Source organism: Gallinula chloropus (assembly GCF_964237585.1).
Source record: "Gallinula chloropus genome assembly, chromosome: 5".
NCBI classification, from domain to species: domain Eukaryota; kingdom Metazoa; phylum Chordata; class Aves; order Gruiformes; family Rallidae; genus Gallinula; species Gallinula chloropus.
In genome coordinates this window covers 36,370,028-36,389,476 of record NC_140090.1, presented here as the reverse complement: position 1 = coordinate 36,389,476, position 19,449 = coordinate 36,370,028, and the positions used below count along the sequence as shown (strand labels likewise).

General features: G+C 41.7%; 1 protein-coding gene across 1 annotated transcript in view; it reads right to left on the bottom strand.

Annotated features, from left to right (window-relative positions):
* Positions 1-19,449, bottom strand: part of ERBB4 (erb-b2 receptor tyrosine kinase 4) — a gene marked incomplete at both ends in the record, with an annotated part of 629,788 nt that overhangs the window by 163,212 nt on the left and 447,127 nt on the right. The window contains 4 exons of the mRNA XM_084264301.1: positions 1,285-1,398; positions 2,878-3,019; positions 8,266-8,384; positions 16,757-16,822. Of these exons, the coding sequence (XP_084120427.1) occupies positions 1,285-1,398; positions 2,878-3,019; positions 8,266-8,384; positions 16,757-16,822 (441 nt within the window). The remainder of the gene's footprint in view (positions 1-1,284; positions 1,399-2,877; positions 3,020-8,265; positions 8,385-16,756; positions 16,823-19,449) is intronic.

Genomic DNA, 19,449 nt, shown 5'->3' with positions numbered 1-19,449 from the left:
ATTTGTGCACCACTCACTGCAGAAACTGAGGGGGTCTTAATGCTGCTAGCTCAAGATGTCCCTTTTGCTCTGGTGGATTTGTGAACTTACCTACTCACATACCGTAAGGTCCTTTAGAAAGGACATTCAAACAATTTGTTACTCATCATCCCAACAACTGGATTACTGGGGCCCGTAGCAGCTTTGGTACCAAGTGAAAAAACTGTGTGGCCCTTCTGTGTAATTCAATTGCATTCTCCAGGACACATGAGGCAACCAGAGAACAAATCCCTCATTCCTTCCATTATTAATGTATTCTGTATCCCTAACAGGCCCCTTGTGCCCTTGTGTCACCTGCTGGTGACTACCAGCAGTACAGCTGAACCTTTTACACACACGTGCTAACTTTCTTCCTCACAGAGTAAGGCTATGAAGCTTGACAGGAACACTACATGTGCATTTCATGCATAAAACATTTTCCAGCAAAATAGCCATTTACTGCAATTAGATAAAAGGGCTGGACAGACCCTTCACTTAGAATTCAACATGTCAGTACCCTGCCTTGGCAGAGGTCTCTGTATGACTGTTTCAGTCATATGGAGTGGCTGTTGATTTATTTTTTTCAGTACCTTCGTGTTAATTCCCTTGCACTGGTGCCACTACGACTGAGAAGGGACAGAGGCCCATGATAGTGCTTTACACCTGAGACCTTAAAGTCAAAAAGTCTCCCTAGTAGAGCTTGGGAAAAAAAATAACCTCTCTAAGTTTCAGTCTTCTCAACAGCACCAACACTGAAAAACTCCTAGTCTATGTTTTAGATATGTAGAAAGGAGGTAGAAGTTTCTGAGAGAACAGAGATGATTAAAAAAAACCCTACCAAAAACCAGAAACCAGAAATTAAATGGAAACTTAACATTGTATTGACAAGTATGACACATTTAGTATGGTCCCCTCTGGAATGACAAAAGGACAGCTCTAACACACCTCCAGGAAATACCTGTCTTTAAAATAACATATTAAAGACTTCTTGCAGATTTCTCTAAAACCAACAGAGAAATCCTCTTCATTTTTATCTAATCAAAAGCAATTCATTTGGTTATATTATTACAACTGAATAAATTTTCATTCTATTGTGTATACTTCACACACAGCCTATTCACTTGCTCAAAGTTCTGTGGATATACAAAGGTTATTAATATTCTACAAGATACTCATGAAGGGTATTTCATACCAAAATAACACCCTGCGCTGCTCTTCTCCAGCACAGACTGCTTCCAAGGAAATTTACACTAAGCTACTGCCTACCTTTTGGACAAATATCAGTGCAGGGTTTGCACATCTTAATACCATTTTCTTCAACCTCCATCTTGGAGCTTGGACATGCACGGACACAAGAGCTGGAATCCACCACGAAGTTGTCTGAAGAGAAAAAGATGATGTTGGCAGAAAGCAAACCACTGGACTAAATAATAGTAGGGGACATGTTTTTGGACTCTATGTCAATCCCTATTATTAATGGCCTCAACACTTCTACATTAATTTTTATTTCTCATTGTTTTCAGGAGTGAATAAGACAGCAAGTTAGGCATGTTTCTGGAGACTTATGAAAATCCATGACTTGTCAGTCCTAATCCTCCCCCTCATCCCATAATTTGGTTTAATAATTGAGATTAAAAAAATCCCAAACTACAATAATTGGAGAGAATTTAAACGAGATGCTCTGCTTAGTCCCTTTCCTATATACACAAATACATACATCTGGGATAAAACACTGCACAAGACAATGGCAAGTATATCAATTTTGCCTTGTAAAACAACTGACAAAGGGGATACAGACTGATCCTACCTAACGAAAAGCTTAAAAATGTCAAGAAAAGAGGGGGGGAAGAGTTCACTGAAGAATTTGGACAAAGAATTGTATCCCCTAAGTAGTGCATGGTAGACCAGGGTTTTTTTTGGGAAAAAAAGTCATACTTTGAAAGCCCCACTACATGATTAGAGACAGAATTAATCCTTGACATTCACAGCCTCAGCCTACTGTCAGTTTGAAGTCCTCCACAGAGACTCAAAATTTGTTTTTTACTTTGGGTTAAATTATGGTTCCATTTATTATAGATTACTCATCCTTCTTATATGTAGTTTATGTATAGAATAATGCACAACAGACCTGAAAGCCTTGGTAGGAATGAAAGGGAGAGCAAGAATTACTATCTCCCTTGATTTTCTTTCTAACTGATGCAGCAGTATCAAAGACTACCTAAGTGAAGACCCTCTAAATTTTTCTGTTACATCATCTGTCTGGCATGTCAGAAGTGTGTGCTTTTTACATGCATGGAATTATTCTTTTTTTAACTCCCTCCTCCCCTCTAATTTTACTCTGGAGATTTAAGACTATTGTTGCCAGTATTGCATGTTTTTTCCTCAGTGGGACAGAGCTGCTCAGAAAATACTTATGGTAACTTTCTGTCAAACCATCATTGTTCCAAGTAAAGAAAAGGACATCAATATCATAAAAACATTTGGTGCTGTATTGGTGGTGGACTGTTATTTTTCTACCTTTTCAAAATCCCACTAAACAATATAGCCTTTTAACAGTTCATTTTAGAAATTTCCAGATGCTGATCTAAAGCATGAATGTAACAGGTGATGCTCAAGAAAACAGAAACCTAGTGAATTCCCTTTCTTTTAAGAAAACCAATATGTTCTAGGATACTTGGAAAGCATCAGCCTTTAGTTATCATGTGACTCAGTTATTAGAGGCTGTAAGCACACGTGGACTGATTTAAGATATTGCACTATGGGCTTAGCTCTCATTCACTCTTTGTTTTGTGAGGCTCATGACATTCAGCTCTCAAACTTCCCACCCCTGCAGGAAGAGGCATCTAACACAGCACTTACGTGGGCACTTTTTGACGCAAAAAGCCCCATAGGTGTACTTAGCGTTGTGATTATGCTCCAGTTGGAAGGTGGTAGGATTGTATACAAAAGTCTGGGGGCACTGTGTGACACATGCACCACTGTCATTGAAATTCATACAGGCCTGCAAAGCAAGGGAGAAAAAACCAATTAATTAAATCAAATCATATAGATACCTTTTTTTTTCTCTTACATTTAAAATACAGTCTTGATTGTTCAGGTTTACTGCAACAGTGAGGAATGTGACAGAGTTTTCTGATCTTCATTTTGATTGCTAAGGTTTCTTGCTAGGATCTTGGCAAATGCCTGACTTATGAAAGAGGGCTCAGTGAGCCCCCTTAATTTGAAGCACAGTTGACTTACAGCACTTCCTACAAAACCATAACAACACTGTAATTTGTTTCATAAGTATTGTTACTACCGGCAATCAACTAATTCAGAACTTGATAGGGCATTTTAAAACTGCCAAGAGTGAACAGCTATTTATCATAGTCAATCTAAACAAATGCTAATGACTTTTTCAGACGTCCAACCTTTAGATTTCTTACAGCGTGAGTCCATAGTCTAGCCGAAAACTGAAATTCCCAATTAGAAAGCAAGAGGGATAAGACTTTCTTTTGAGCTAGCACAGGAGGGGGTCATTTCCCTAAGTGGCAAGTTTAACAAGGTCAGTTGCTTCACACACTGAGAAAAGAAAATAGGACTTTGTATCACTTAGCATTCAAGCTCAGCCACCCACAGCTGACATCGAGGACAGGGGGCTGACAAATGAAGAGGCAAGTGTGTGGATAAAGAAAGCAATGGTATGCAGGGAAAATAATTGACCATGCAAGGTTGATAATTAGTAATAGAAAAGCCCCACCGATTTTTACATTCCTTATTACCACATATCGTGTCTATGGCTTTAACCACAGCTTATAAAAATCCTGTTGGAGTAATCATGGCAGTTTAACCTTAGTTGGTTGCCAGATGTCCACCAAGCCACCCTATCACTCCCTTCCTCAGCAGGACAGGGTGGGGAAAAAAAAAAGATGGATAGAACAACCCCAAACTCACGGGTCAAGATAAAGGCAGCTTAATACAGCAAAAGCAAAAGGCCACGTGCCAAAGCAAAGCAAAAGATTATTCTGTACTTCCCATCAGCAGGCAATGTCTGGCCACTTCCCAGGAAGCAGGGCTTCAGTAGGTGTAGTGATTGCTTCGGAAGACAAACGCTGTAAAAAAGCCTGAATGCGCCCCCCTCATCCCCCACCCCTTCCCCCCTTCTCTCTCAGCTTCTTATTGCTGAGCAGACACGATACGGCATTGAATACCCTGCTGGTCAGTTTGGGTCAGCAATCCTAACTGTGTCCCCCCCCCAGGATCTTGCTGACCCCCAGCCTACTGCTGGGAGGGACAGCCTTGATGTATGCCAGCACTGCTCTAGCCACAACACTGGGTGTTATCTGTACCTTGCTTACTACCAATACGCAGCACAGTACCATGTGGGCTGCTGTGGGGAAAATTAACTTCATCTCAGCCAGACCCAGTACTGTAACATTCACAAAGTGTACCATAAACGTCAAATTTCATATGAACACAAAGGCTGTAGCATGGCTTGGATCCGTCTAGCAGTTTAAGCAACCACTGCTACTGGATGCTGCTTTCCCACTAACCTATTTTCCAGAAGCTGGGATGCTTTAGAAGTTTTAGTCTGGGGATTAATCTTCCGGTCCTTTTCCAGGTTGTAAAGAATACAGGTGTTTTTGAATCTTTAAAGATTCAAGAAGTATACCGACACGTGTGTCATGCCCCTCTAGGGTTGGGACTTAGAGAAAAGTTAAAAGGATTTCTCTGTAGTTCTGCTTTTACTCACAGTCCTTACCTCCCAACAGATTAGGGCCAGCAGGGCTGGAGGAGGTTACTTGCCACTCAGCAGATTTCAGAAGTGACAATAACGTAACCAATGCAGAAGGACAAATCTGCTGCTCCAAGGGACAAAGGGGGAGTTGCCAAGATGAAGGCACTGTCCGGTATGGAGCAAGAGCTAAGCCAATCTGCTGATCCTCTCTTTTCTGGTTAAAATATATATTACAAAAACTGTCAGGTTTTCACAGAAGTTTTTTTTTTGTTCCTTTCCAAAGATAAACAGTGTCATTTACTCTTTGCTAACAACTGTGTGGGAAGCCCACCCTATGAATTGGGCTGTGTCACTTTTCCGGTTCCACTGGGCACTCAACCAGACCTCCTTTGCATTTCAAGTTTTAGATCCCCTTTAGTTCTAAACGCGAGACAAGCGCATCTCTCAAACTGTTTTAGCATGTTTGCTTGCAGTTATGTCAGATGATGATGACTGTCTTGCTTTTAGAATTGAATATGCAAATGACTGTACTGCAACATATGGAGGAGAACGCACGCATTTTTTCTGGAAATATTAAAACTGTATTTGCAACAGGATACTGTTGCACGCTGCCATAACACACTGCAGGATTTGTAATGCTTCATAAGCTGTACGTTTGCTTATTAATAAATACAAGTATAGTTTGTTTCCTCAGTGCATTTTTTTTACATTCACCGTTGACTTAAAAGGTACTCTATCATGTACACGACAATCCTCTGATACCAGTTTGGCAAATTCATAAAGCAAAGCATACCAATACTCCAGAGAAATGGCACTTCTCAGGAAAAGCTCATCTAAAAGTTTTGAGATCTTTTAATTTATGACTATGATGCTTTGTATGCACTTGTAATTGCTTCGATAATCTATGCAAACTTCTAGCATTTGGTGCTAAATGCTGCTAATTTGTGAATGAAAGCACAGAAAATACACAGAGAAAAAAATCCGAAGATCTGTATCTCAGCTGAAAGCTAAGCACAGTTGTCTATAGCCTAAAGGGTTACACTTTTCACCCAGTGTGTACTAAGCAAGCAATGACTAGTCCTGAAGACTGCCAGCCCCCTGCTGAATTTCTTTTACATGGCTCTCGGGACAGGAGCGAATCAGAATAAAGCCCTTGGGTGCTTCTCTGCTGGATCAGAACAAACTCACTAGTTGATTTTTAGCATACGTTTCCATTACCACCATCATTCAGAAAGTCTAACTCATTTTCTTGCAGTACTGCAGAGCTTCTGCTGCAAATAACCTGACTTTAATTTTTGAAAATGGACACATCAGCTTTGAGGATGTTCCTCAACGCTTATATGGGAACAATAAATGCGTTTTGCCTCTTTACTTGTTCAGACTGTACATAACACAGGAAAACACTGTTTTCCCATATCTCTAGTCCAAAGCTAAGACAGAACTTCCAGTGAGATTTGGATCAGGTGTACCATGTGTGCTGAATTGCAGCTACTTGTGCAAAGTAAAACCTGTTACTAGTTAAGTCAGGCCAGTCCTGCATTTCATCAGCAGCAAAAGAGTAGCATTTAAGAATGTATTTTTGAAGGACAATGCCTACCACTATCAAATGATATCTGAACAGTGAGCAAGTTTCAGGTCCAGCCAGGGAAAGATTCATTTTTGCCAGTTCATTACCATCTGCTCGCTTACACTATCAAAACATCTGCGATTTTCCATCAGATCCCTCCTTCCAATCCAATCTGATGGATTTGAAAAGGAGCCTACCCAACTTTGTAGATATTCTTCAATCACTTGGGCACCTTTGAAAATCCATCTCTCTGTGCATTTTCCAGTTCCAGGTTTCTTTAGGCCTAGGCTTGATTCCCCTGGAAGCATTAGCAAAACTTGTCTCTGCAATCCACTGTGATGAGCCACACATTTTTTTTTGGATCTGGGTTCTGAAGCTACTTACACTATTATAAATAATGGACTACAAACAAGACAAATTTGTCTAAAGCCCTGTATGTTGCTGTATGGTTTTTTATGGAAAAAGCCTTTTCCTCTTCTCATCTGAAGCATACATAGTAGTGTGGAAAGTGCTAAGAAATGTTGCTTTTGCAAACTGAAAAATGTTATTGTATTCTTTACTGACTTAAAGGACTTAGGCTGCCTCATCAGGAATCCTGTGTAGAGAATTTAGGATAGCATATAAAATAAGGGGGAATACTGTTCTCAAGGGTTCAATTTGAGTATACAGCTCTGCTAAAAGATACAGATGATCCTGGACAATGAGATAAGGGGTTAAATCCTGACTGAGGACATGGGCTGGAATTTAAGGAAATCAGGCTCAACGAACAGGCTTCAATCATGTTGATTGTACATCAAGTCAAACAGGAAAAACGATGTGGGGTCTCGATAAATCTAATAATTTTGATCAGGAGTGAACAAACCTTTCACAAAATTAACATGTGCAATCTGAAACCTGTATGGAGCTTTGACTTCCTTCAGCCCTAGGCCATGTCAGTTGCCGGGAAAGTTAAGATAAAGACAACTACTTGCCAGTAAGCAGTTGTCCCAGACAAAAGGACTCATGCATTTTAATTTACTTCACCAATGGAAGTGGGAATATCCCAGACATGCCATGTGTATTATACTGTGTACTGCTGTGGATGGGGCGCCTGGGTTGAGCCTGTAAAATCCATAGTTAAACACAGGAAGGAGGTGAAAGGTTCAACCTGAGGAAGACTCGGGAACCTTCATCGCTGAGACCCCCGACGACCACTACCACAGGACAACGCGCAGACGCAATTGGGAGGAGTTTATGGAAACCACCTCTTTGAACTCATCTTAATACAAAGCGGGACAGGTGATGAATATGTATAGATGTATGGTATAAAAAGGCTGCAGGCACTGACCAAAAGTGTGCCTACTTTGTTGGGTCACCCGTTCTTGCAAGAATGTATAATAAATTACTGCTTCACTACTTGTCTACCTTAAGTTCTGTTTTTAGGACCTTTTGTCATTTCTAACAGTAGCATGCATCCAGGGTGGAGTATTTTGGAAAGCACTTTCCTTCCATATCTGCCAAGAAGCATGCCCAGTAAAAAAGCTGAATCTGAATCAAGCCTGGCAGTAATAGAGAACACCTTTCACAGAGAAGCTAAATTGTATTCTTGACTTCCAGATAAAATGCACACAGAGCAGTAATAAAAGCCATGCTCAAATGCAATGATAAATACCTCAAAAAATTCCCTATCACCTCTAAAATGTTAATTTTAGGAGAGCAAAAGATAAAAATCACAGAGATTAGCATATGAATGGGTCTCAATCTGTATTTACAAATCTCATAAATCTGTTAATGGGCAATATTAAGTAGATAAGTGACGTTAATATAATGTGAAAAACATTAAATGCTAAAATTTGCAGTCTCAGTTGGGAAGTGTGTATGCAATACATTAAAAGGGACAAAATTGTGAATTTCAAGGATTATAGCATTAAGAATTTGCAGTGTGACTGCCAGGAACAAGAAAAATGAGAAGTCTCACACATACAAAGCAATCGGTGTCTTTAGGTCCGGAACAGCCTCCAGCACATTCCCGGTGGCAGCAGTCACTGACGTAGGGCCCGTAGCACCGTCCATCACACTGCTCTGCACACACTGTCTTCGTTACTAGGAGGAGGCAGGGAAAATTATCACATCAGCATCAGAACTAAGGAGAGAGCTCTTAACTGCACACTGAGAAAAACAGCAAACCAAAGAGCATACTAAAAAAGCCCTCAAGTTTTAAGGTAATTGCTTCAATGGTACTGGCCACTCATAACCTCCCAAGTACATTCACAATACCCTCTCTTTAGAGACATACCAGGCCTGAAGAGGCAGGCTTTTAAAGTGTTTCTCTTACCCTTAGAAATTCAGGTGGAATATTATTTTCAAATTATTAGTTTTTGTAAACAGCTAATGGAAGGATATGGAAAAAAACCATGACAAAGCACCACAAAACAAGAGAAATGTCCATCAGTTCCACATGAGTTTTCCCCCACAAAGAACCGCACCACTGGGAAAATGAGTGACATTCAGGGTGAGGCCAGCAACCTCAGAACCAAATGCTGTTCTTGATCACAACCAATCTGACAAACAGGCAATGAGAGAACAGAACAGAATACAACCTGCAGATAAGAACCCATCTGGAAACACCACTTACCTTCTCTTAGTACCCCAATCCAGTCTTCGTTTACAAGGGAATGACCATATTCTACCAAAAAGCACAGTGACCCAAGTGGTACCACACTACCTCAAGGCTCAGTCTTGTGGAAAGATTAGTAAACACGTGGAGCATCTTCCTCCCCTCACTTGGCTATAGCCTCTATCTTTATTTCATGGAAAAAGGAATAAGTATTACCCACAGGACTATACCAACCACTGCCTACAGAATGTCAGGAAGCTGTGTTGTCAGCTGTCTTTTCCTAAAAGCAGGGATGTTACACTTCTATAATTAAGCTTTACCATTTATGATGTTAAAAACATTTAATTAATTCTCTATGGGAACCAATTTTCAAGCATCCAAAGAATGCAACATTCCACGCAACTTTCTGCTCAATTCTACTATTTATTGTATCAACAACTCATTGATAAGTACTTTCCAATCCAAATTCCCCCCACAAGTTGCCAGAAATACTTAAGGTAACGCCAAAGCTTCTTGATACACATAATATTTATTCAGGACGCAGAAATGTAAAAAAAACCAAACCAAAACAAAGAGGTCATAATTTATAATCTATGGAATAAAGCAATGCTCTTTTAGAGTAATTCCATCTTGTTGATAGCAGAGGCAAACCCCCAGACAGAAATCACTTCAGTGCCTTGTGCAATCTGATTTTTAAAAAAAGAGAAATTTATGATAATGCACTTGTTGCCAATACTGCTAGAGAAACAGACTAAAAGGATTTTTCTTATTTAAGTATAGAGAAAATTATGACAGAGATATGGAAGGGACCTCCAGAGATCATCAAGTCCAACCCCCCTGCCAAAGCAGGATCCCTAGGAGAGGTCACACAGGTCAGCGTCCAGATGGGTCTTGAATATCTCCAGAGAAGGAAACTCTACAACCATCCTGCGCAGCCTGTCCCACTGCTCCATCACTGGGAAGAAGTTCTTCCGCATATTGGTGCGGAACTCTCTGTGCTCCAACTTGAGGCCATTGCCCCTTGTTCTGTCCCCACAGACCACTGAAAAGAGGCTGGCCATTTCTCCCCATGTCCCACACTTGAGATATTTATAAACATTGATCAGATCCCCTCTCAGCCTTCTTTTCTTGAGACTGAACAGCCCCACTTCATTCAGCCTTTCCTCATAGGGGAGATTTTCCAGGCCCTTAATCATCCTTGTACCCCTCTGCTGGACTCTTTCCAGGAGTCCTGTTGCTGCACGCCCCTTCAAACATTCCCTCCCCAACTGTCCTGTTGGCACCCTTCCATCCCGCAACCCAAATGCTCCATGTTTACCTGTGTTGTGCCTCAGAGAAGGATTTGTCCTCTGAGCCAGGGGGCCACCATCCAAATACTCATTTACCCCATTTTTAAGATGACCTCTCCTCCACTGCCATTTGGTGCCCGTCCGCCTGGTGTCACCACAGCTGGCAGTGGGGTAGCCCTGGCGGCCATGTGCTGAGCCACTCCTTGGGGCAGTCAAGGAGCTAAAATGGCTGCTGCCTTCCCAGAGAGCACATTCAGTGTGTCCCACCCAACTGCACATGCTCAGTGGCTGCCGCTAGACGGTTCCACAAGCTTTCCCTCACCAAATTAAAGGAAAAAAAAACTTTTTTTTTTTTTACTTGCACAAGAGGCAGAGAACCTAAGGGACAAATTTCAGGTGGATACAGTTAACATGTCACAGTAGGAGATGAGGACATGAAACCACACCACAGCTGCTCACCAGCAGGTTGCTGTTAAAAGACCATTCCTTGCTGACACTCCACAGCAATTTTACATTTTGCTTCAACCTGGGAAGTTTTGGTGTAAAGCATCTCTGTGGAGGCAATTAGTATGAGCCTCCTAATTAACTCAATTATAATTTACCTCAGTGCCAGCTGCTATTGGGAGCAGGTCAAGATGCCCATCATCACCATGTAACCATTACCCCCCTGTGGAGAAAGTTTCCTGACAGACTTTTAAAAGGGCAAAGAGACCAGATCCCAGCAGCATGTCCTATTCCCAAGAGGCACTGAGACTTCTCCACCGCTGCCTCCCTAGAAAAAGCCCTGAGGAGGTAGATTCCCTGTCTCAAGGGGAGGAAGGACATGCCTCTCCTGTGCCTGTCCATGTCCACACACCACAATGACCATCTGGGCATACTTAGAAAAGGCATGGTCTTCGTATCAACTTGTGAGCTATTTCTTTGAGTGAGCCAAGATCTGTATTTTCAGGATTACACTTTTTTCAAGCTGAGCTGCAGATAATAGTGCTTCCCTAGACTGCATAGTTTAAATAGCAGTGGGGAACAAGCTCCAACAACAGCAATGGATTTAAGCAATTTACTGACATCTTTCCAGCAGTTTTCACACTATTAGGGTAGGACAAATCATCTAAATCATTCACCATTCTCTAGAGCCCCATAGTAAGGCTTGTGCAATGTATAACGTTACAGATATGGTCATTTTTTTAAAAGTTCCATAACCTTTTAAGAGGCTGCAACGATTTATTCCAGACTATGCTTCCTTCTCAAAAATAGCCAAGAGCACCCCTGCACCATGGCTGTCCTGGAGGGATTCAGCTCCCCTTTCAGCATGAATACCTTCAAAAAGCATACTCTGCTTATGATTAGGAACCAGCGTAATGAGGGCCTCTACCTGTTGTTCAATCTGCTGCTCCGGATAGGGCACGTTTTGAGTTTTCCTAAGGACTAGGGAATTATTAAGCGGTTTGTCAAATCTACAATTACAGCAAAGGTTTGTCACTGTTCTTCCCTAATTGTTTATTTTGCTAGGAAAGCAAACAGTGCCAACAGAAATGCCAACAAATTCTAGGAAAAGGGCACAACATACCATATTTGTCTTCTGGTCGACTGCATGGTGTATTTGCGTTATAACTGCTACTGAGGGTCCAGCTCTGAGGAAGACCTGTCAGATATCTTTTGTGGCATCACACACCAAGACGGAAAAGAGCTTCGTGGGCTCTGAATTATTTTAAGGACTCATATTCAAGACAGTTTGCAAAGAAGGGTTTTCTCCAAAGCAAAGCAAAGACAAGGCAATATATGTATTTTTGAAGTCCCTGATTGTTCACATACCAATAACCAGAACTCACCAGTTCAGCTTACTGCAATTGTTATCATGAGGTAACCCTGTAGAAAATTTACATAGCTGCACTGGTTTAAAAAGATAGGAAGCTTTTTTTCCTCAAAAACTGTCCTTCAAATGCAACCACTTGATTTTATAGCTGTGACTCAAGAACTATCTAAAACAGTGAAATGTAAAGGTAAATATTACCCCAAGATACCAAACTGTATGTTCAGGCTGATGAATGTTGGTACGTGGCTCCTAGATGGGATGTGTGGCTCAAGACAGTGCTGAGAAGAGAGCAGGGACACATCGTAGGGAACTGGGCTGCGAATAGGCAGCATCAACCCAGAGCAACCCTGTTGCAGAGAGAAGAGTGGAACAATTCCAACTTTCTCCTCCTCCTGCTACCAGGCATGGAGACTATTCATAGAGGACCTGGAGGACAGGGGTGATCAGGAACACATTCATCAACTGCTTCTTGCATCCCAGAAATGCATGTGAGATCCAGGACATCTGGGCTGGGATCCCAGAGGAATTTTAGGTGCCAGATGCTAATTTCTTCAGCCAATGTAACTGTGAGGAGAGCCTTAACAGCTGAGGCCCCAAGTTTTGAACCAGACTTTCAAGGGTCAGCACAACTACCCATCCTGACGCCTACTGTTTGTTGGATCCCAAGAAATCTGAGGGTGGGGCTTCACAGAACTCTCATAGGTAGGAAAGCAAAGGACAGGGGGAAACACTGAGGTCTTGAAAAAAACATGCCATGTGTGGGACATGTTTTATGGGGAGTGCAGAACATTGACTGTTAATCTCTACTAGCATTTCACTGTGATAAAGCAACAAGCAGTGTTGGGGATGGGGCTGAACAGGCACTTCATATATGTGTGCAATTAATCAGTCTCTCTTATTGCTCCCCTTAATCTTTAATTATGTCAGGGCACTATAAATCTATGAAGGAAAAAATAGAAAATAACTGAAGTCAATAAAAAAGTCTTACGAACATGCAAAGTTAGTAGGGAAATACAAGGACTTTAATTAAAGATGCTGGCTCCAAGCAAAAGAGCTGGGTTACCCTGATTGATCGAAGCTGCTGGTTCAGCTCTTTCTGTCTTCCCCACCATGCTCCTGCTTGCCTTTCACCACTCTAATTGGGTACTTACTGCATCGGCACCTTCTTTTCCACAGCAACACCAGTGGCATGAAGACTATAAACACAATTATGCTCAGGCCAAACTCCTGTACACATACAGATTCTTGGAGCATTCTACACTTGCTGAATGTTTATGTTTGAGGGTTGATTTAAAGGCTATTTGCCTTTATTTTTTTTTTTTTTTTGCATTAGTTGGGCCTGTATTGTACATTTGAATTTTTTCTTTCAGTCCCACTCCTCTAAGACAAAGTGCAGAATCTGCCATTTTCATAAAATAATGCATTCAATCTGTAAATGTTCCAATTTATTTTCATACAAAACAGGAATTGAGAGCAAAAATAGTAACAACCTAACCATAGATTTTCCAAACGTGATTAGTAACTTTCCAAAGCATTTCTCCTTGTGTTTTTTAACGTGGTTTACCTTCTATTTACTCTTTGAAAAATAGGTTCTTTTTAAAGTATTTCCACATTAGCCTTTCCTGACACCTAAACAAACAATAACACCTTGCTTTTAAATGTTCAATATCAATATTCACTAATAATTCCATTATGAAACAAAAAAGGATTGTTAACTGCATAAAACAGTACCCTGAATTTACATTTTCTCTCCCTCCTAACAGAACAGTTTCTTTTAAATTTCCTATTAATTGTCTTCTTAAATACATAAATTTTCATGTCACATTTAGAGAGACATTAGGACAGAGGCACATGCAGGCGGTGCTTCAGACAGAGTTAGAAGTACAGAGAGACATTGCTGGAAGGCAACATAAGAAGCAGCTAGGTAGATGATATTCATGTAAAAAACAAAAGGATTTTGATTTTTTTCCATATGTAATTTGAAATGAAAGACACGGATTAACATCTTTCATTTTTTATCCTTTTCCAGGAAAATAATTTAAATCTTATCTTGGGAGGGGGGCTCATTAGAATTTTTTGCTTCAGTGACTCAATAACAAAAAAAAAAAGAAAAAGAAAAGATAATATTAAAATGCAGACTTACCTTTGAGTTGTTTCTAGGAACAAAATAGTTTGACACTGGGATGTAGTACTGCTGAAGTATTTTACAACATGCACTTGAAAGACGTGCATCCCCAAGGTGACTAGGTTAAGGTCTACGTTTGTGATATCATTCATCCTATCTCCAGCTTGTATCTAAGAATAACATTTATGAGCTTGAAAGCCAGGCATGTTTAAAGTCAGAAATGAAGGCAGCAGAAGCACAGCACCTCTTGCATTTTTATGTTGAGTCTCTACTTACATTCCTACTCTTGGCTTCAAATGGCTTGCAGAAAACCATGTTCTGAAAAAGCACAGCAAAGAAATGCCCACTGCCAGCCTAATATTCAGTCTTTTCCCTAAATCCTGCTGTTTACCCAAGGTGCAGCGAGGTCAGGGCGGCAAAGAGGAAGTAAATGATATAAAATTAACTCCTGCCCTTGACAATCAGAGTCTGCAGGTTGTGCTTGAAGGTAAAAGGCTGCCGAGTAGTAGTTCAATTTAGAAATGTGTGATCTGCGTCTCTCCCAGAAACTTAGATAGATTATGTTTTTCCATAGTATATTATTTTAAATCCACTGTTGTGCCTTAGCCTGTTCCCACTGTTTGGATTTGAGAGGGCAGTGACTGTGAAGAGAGAGATAGCTGTCACTCCTCGAGCAAACCTACCGTGCAGCTCTGTTAAGCTTCTGACTTCACAACAACTGCAGATAAGTTTTTCTCTCTCTGCTGTTACTACATTAATCCACCAAATCAGTTCACTTATCTGAGAGCGGTGCTTTGGAGAGGCTGAGACTGTGGGAGCTAGTCCTGCCACATGGACTTCTGCAGCCACAGTCCAGCTGGTCTTTCTGACTTTACCTAAGGCTGGAGGCTCTGCTTGCTGGTGCAAAGGCCTGAGCCAGGATCATATCACACTTATACAACATAGCTTCCAAGGTCTTAGAGCATTCTTGGATGAATTGCCCAGGTTCTTAAAGAGTTACTGGTTTTAATAGATAAACAGGCCTCTCACTGGGACAGGAAAAGAACTAGCATTAATTCATTCTAACCTAACTATGATACAAAGTAATTTGGTCAGCTTGGATTTAAGTCCATTGTGTGCTTCAGCACATAACCTTGATGTAAGGAGGCTTTCTGAGTGCTGACTTCTTTGGGGCATTCATACAGACCGCCAGCAAAGGAAGGAGGCGTGCTAGCTTGATTCAGATAAAGAAGAATCTGCTTACTGTACCTACATCATGCAGTTATTCCTACCACCTGTCTGAAAGCAGGTGGACCCAGTAGCAGAAGAACAGGTTAACTTTAACTTTAGCAGAGCTGAAACTCTGTCATCAGCTTTGCCAGCAACATCAGCATGCTCCTGAATGAAAAGCAGAGCCTGGCAGGTTGGCAGAGCCTCTGCAGGCACGCAGCTCCACCGCCTGCGCCCCTCGCTTTGCCACGGACAGGAGGTCAGCTTGGATTTCCTGCTCGTGCTCACTTGAAAATGTTCATGTCAAGCTGTCTGCCACTTCTAATTTCCTCTTATCTCTTGCTCCGAGTAGGGGGGAAAAAAAGCAGCATAGTTGCACTGTTCCTAATATTTCCAACAAAACAAGGCAGATGACATCGGGTATCATCAGTTCAGAGAGGTAGTTGGTGCGCTTGCTTGATAGCGGTTAATTTGTCACAATCCCTTCCTCCTATCTACAACCCAGCCAAGGAAGCAAGCACACGCTAGAGCAGTGCTCTCTTGGGGAGATAACAGCAACCATTTCATTTCCTAGGAAGAGTACTCCAGTAAGCACCACCAATTTCCACTCTCCTAAATTCCAAAGAATGGAAAGGTAAAGGATAGCTCTATTCCCCTAAAGGAGGTTAAAAAAGGGAAAAAAACCCACCAATTTGTAGGAAAAGACAGCTCTCCTCTTTTATATTTGCTAATATTGTGACTGTACTTCTAGCTCTTTAGTGCCTATCTGAAGGATTTGAAAGCACACAAGGAAGAAACTCTCTCAATCTAGTTCCTTTATATCCATTCTAATGCTCTCTAAATTCAAGAGGATGGACAGACATGGGAAACAACCATTTACTTACTATTTCCTTCACAAAAAACCCACTATTCTTACTTTCAGTACAACTGAAATACATTCTGAGTTACTATAAAGAGAACAATTCTGCAATGGAACGAATATTCCCAGGCTCCCACTGAAATTAACAGAGTATTTTGGCACGAGGAATGTTGCAGTGTCAGGCTGTCGCTAAAGATCTCCAAATTTGCCTTGCAGTTTTTTTCTGTTCCTACAGTATTCATTTCAGTGTATTCCAAAATAACCACCAATATTCTCAGGAGCAATGCTCCATGTTGCCACCAAGAAGTAAAAAGAAAATTCAAGTTAGTGTAAGAATTCTTAGAAAGCACAAGGGAGGAAAGAAAAGCATAAATTCACATAGGTGGAATAAAAAGCAGATCATCTGTTGGTAAAAACTTATGGAAAAAGCCTTCAAATGTTTTGGAATGATACTAAATCCAGAATTTAGAGTATTCCTTCACAATTTAAAAAAAAAAAAAAAAAAGCAAAACGTAGGATCCTTGTTATATCATCTTTCTGTCCTTTGTTTCTAATATACTTACAGGTCTGGCAGTGATTCTCTGTGGGTCCCCAGCACCGGCCTGTGCAGGACTTGTGGCATCGACCACCTGCAGGACAGACAGACAGAGACAGATTAGTGGCTTCCTTTCACTTTTCAAGCATCCAACAACTGCTAAAAAGGAGGGCCCATCTTGTCTTTGGAAGGATTTTTATGCTTTACCAAGGTTGAAATTATGCCTGTAAGAAAAGACCCAGATAAAGAGCCTGAGTTGGTGTCAAAAACATATGAAAGATGGCTACGTACTATGTTACTTTGTACCCTAACTACCTTTCTGCTATGTAGAATGACTTGGACATTTTAACCCAGAAAAATCAGAATCACAGAATGTTAGGAGTTGGAAGGGACCTCAAAAGATCATCTAGTCCAAGCCTGCTGCCTGAGCAGGATCACCTAGACTGAAGATGAACGAGTCCAGAGGACTGAAGAATGATTTCATCACCCAGTGCTATTTGTATTGTTTTCTGTGCCCTGTGTGAGACCCACTCATTTCTCCACATGGGCAGGGTTGGCTGGGCTAGAGAGGATCTCTCTCCTGTTCAATTTCATCTGAATGATGGGGAGATACACTCAGTGTCTGTGATGAAAAGCCACCCCCAAAAGCTTGCATAGTCTTCATGTTCAATGTCATGGCAAAGGAATCGTGCCCTGGTACATGCACTTAGCCCCACTGGCAGCTTAACTCAAGGGACCTTTCCATTTCAGACTGCTGATTCTCTAAGCTGCCTGTGGCTGTGCTTCTGAAGAAACTTCTTCCAAACTTAGAGGTGATGCTCTACATCATCCTTCCACATGCTGAAAGGTTTAGTCCCTCCAGAGAAAAGCAATTGTAGGTGCTTCTGTTGTAAAATATGGAGGGAGGAGGAAAAGCCAGCAGTGGTATCTTTGATAAACTGTTATAAACTACCCAGAAATTAGCAACTGAAACCAGCTTGGACTGAAGCAGGAGTTGAGTTCCTGTCTTCCATTTCATGGCTAAATGAAAATGTGCGAGGAGACAGAAAGCTGGCAGATGGACTGGTACACTCTCCTCTGACTGCATCTTAAGTTATTCAGAAAACCAGTTGGACAGTCCTACACCAGCCCTGACTGGGAGCGAACGGTGGTTTCATTCCACCAGAGCTGTCACACCCCTGCTCCTAGTGCTTCTCCCTCCTGAAGGTTGGATGCTCCCAGAGCAGGCACAGCGAGCTCCCTTACTGTGCCCTGTGCCCCAGCTGCTAAAGCCCTGGTGTGGCAGAGTCTGAGGTGTAAGCAGCCAAGCCCTTCATTGCGAGCCAGACCCAAAGGGACAACCTGAGAAACCCAAGATCAGCACTGTGAGAAGCTATGCACAGTCCCTACTGCTTCTCCTCTGATCACAGGATCCAAACCTCATTTTTGATTAAACTTTTATTCTTCAACAAACACTGTTAAGAATCTATTAAGCAAATTTCCCCTTTGAACCGGACGCAGAAGCTTACCTTTCGATCCTGCATTACCAGCAGCTGCTGTTAACACTGCCCCATTACCCTAAATCAAATATCTGAATGCCCTGACGGGAGGCAGCACTGGAGGAAGACCAAAATGTCATTCAGCTAAGGTTGGATCGCCCCAAAAGACAACACCACTCTGCTGCTACCAGAGTGTTGCACCCTACGAGGCGTTACACAGCTGAGCTGAGCAAGCCCATTGTGATAGTTGTGTAAAGTCACTACTACTTCAGAGCTAATGATCTTCCCTCAGCCCCCACACAGCAGTCATGGCGCCTCTGATGATGCTGTATAGTAATTACCACACTGTATGCCAACTACCTTGTTAAAACTACCAGCTTCTTGTTGCATTCATGTTCATTTAAAGCAATTATACTCAGGAAACGTTGTTGCTGACATCACCAGCACATAATTTGCTGTCACATTCTGCCATCTGTTTATTTAGATCACAAATGTACTATAACTACATAATGCAAACTCATTCTGGCTGACAGGGAGGGGACTCCATCTGGCATGAATAATGCAACTTTAATCAGTAATAACGATTATTATGATTATTAAGAGGCTACTGGAACCCTGCACAGACAGCAAATACACCTCTATTGATTTATAAGAATGGATGTTTAAAAAGAAGGTGAGGTTAAGAGCAAATTAGAGGAAGAATTTTAACAGAGGAGACTCAGTAAGATTAAGTTTGTTTGTTGGCAATGGAGCTCAACCTACTGAATAAAAATGATCCCTAAGAAGTGGGTTTTATAAATTGGCTATCCCTGACCACCAGAAGTGGGAACTTGTTTTGTCTGGTCCCCACCTGAGCAGGAATATCCTTCCTGGGCACAGTTAGGGAGAAATTGCAACTCCTGGACAACACTGCCTCCTCTTGCAAGGCTCTGTTTTATGCCCAGTCCTCCCTTGCAGTCAGATCTCATCCCTGCCTTGCTTAAGGGGTCTGGAGTTTAGGGAGAAAGACAGAAGTCTTGCAGCTAGCTACAGTACAAAGCACTGCACCGATTGCTTGTAACCACATATTCCTGAGGCAGAACAAGGCACCAGCTTGGCTGTTTATTCCTCTCCCTTCCCCTTCCCCCTTCTAATACATACCGCATGCACCGGGCTTTCCAGTGCAGTACATACAGTGAGATAACTCAGAAGAAACTTCAAGCACCCCTCCAAGCTAACCAGAGAGGCTGCCCACACTTCTGCA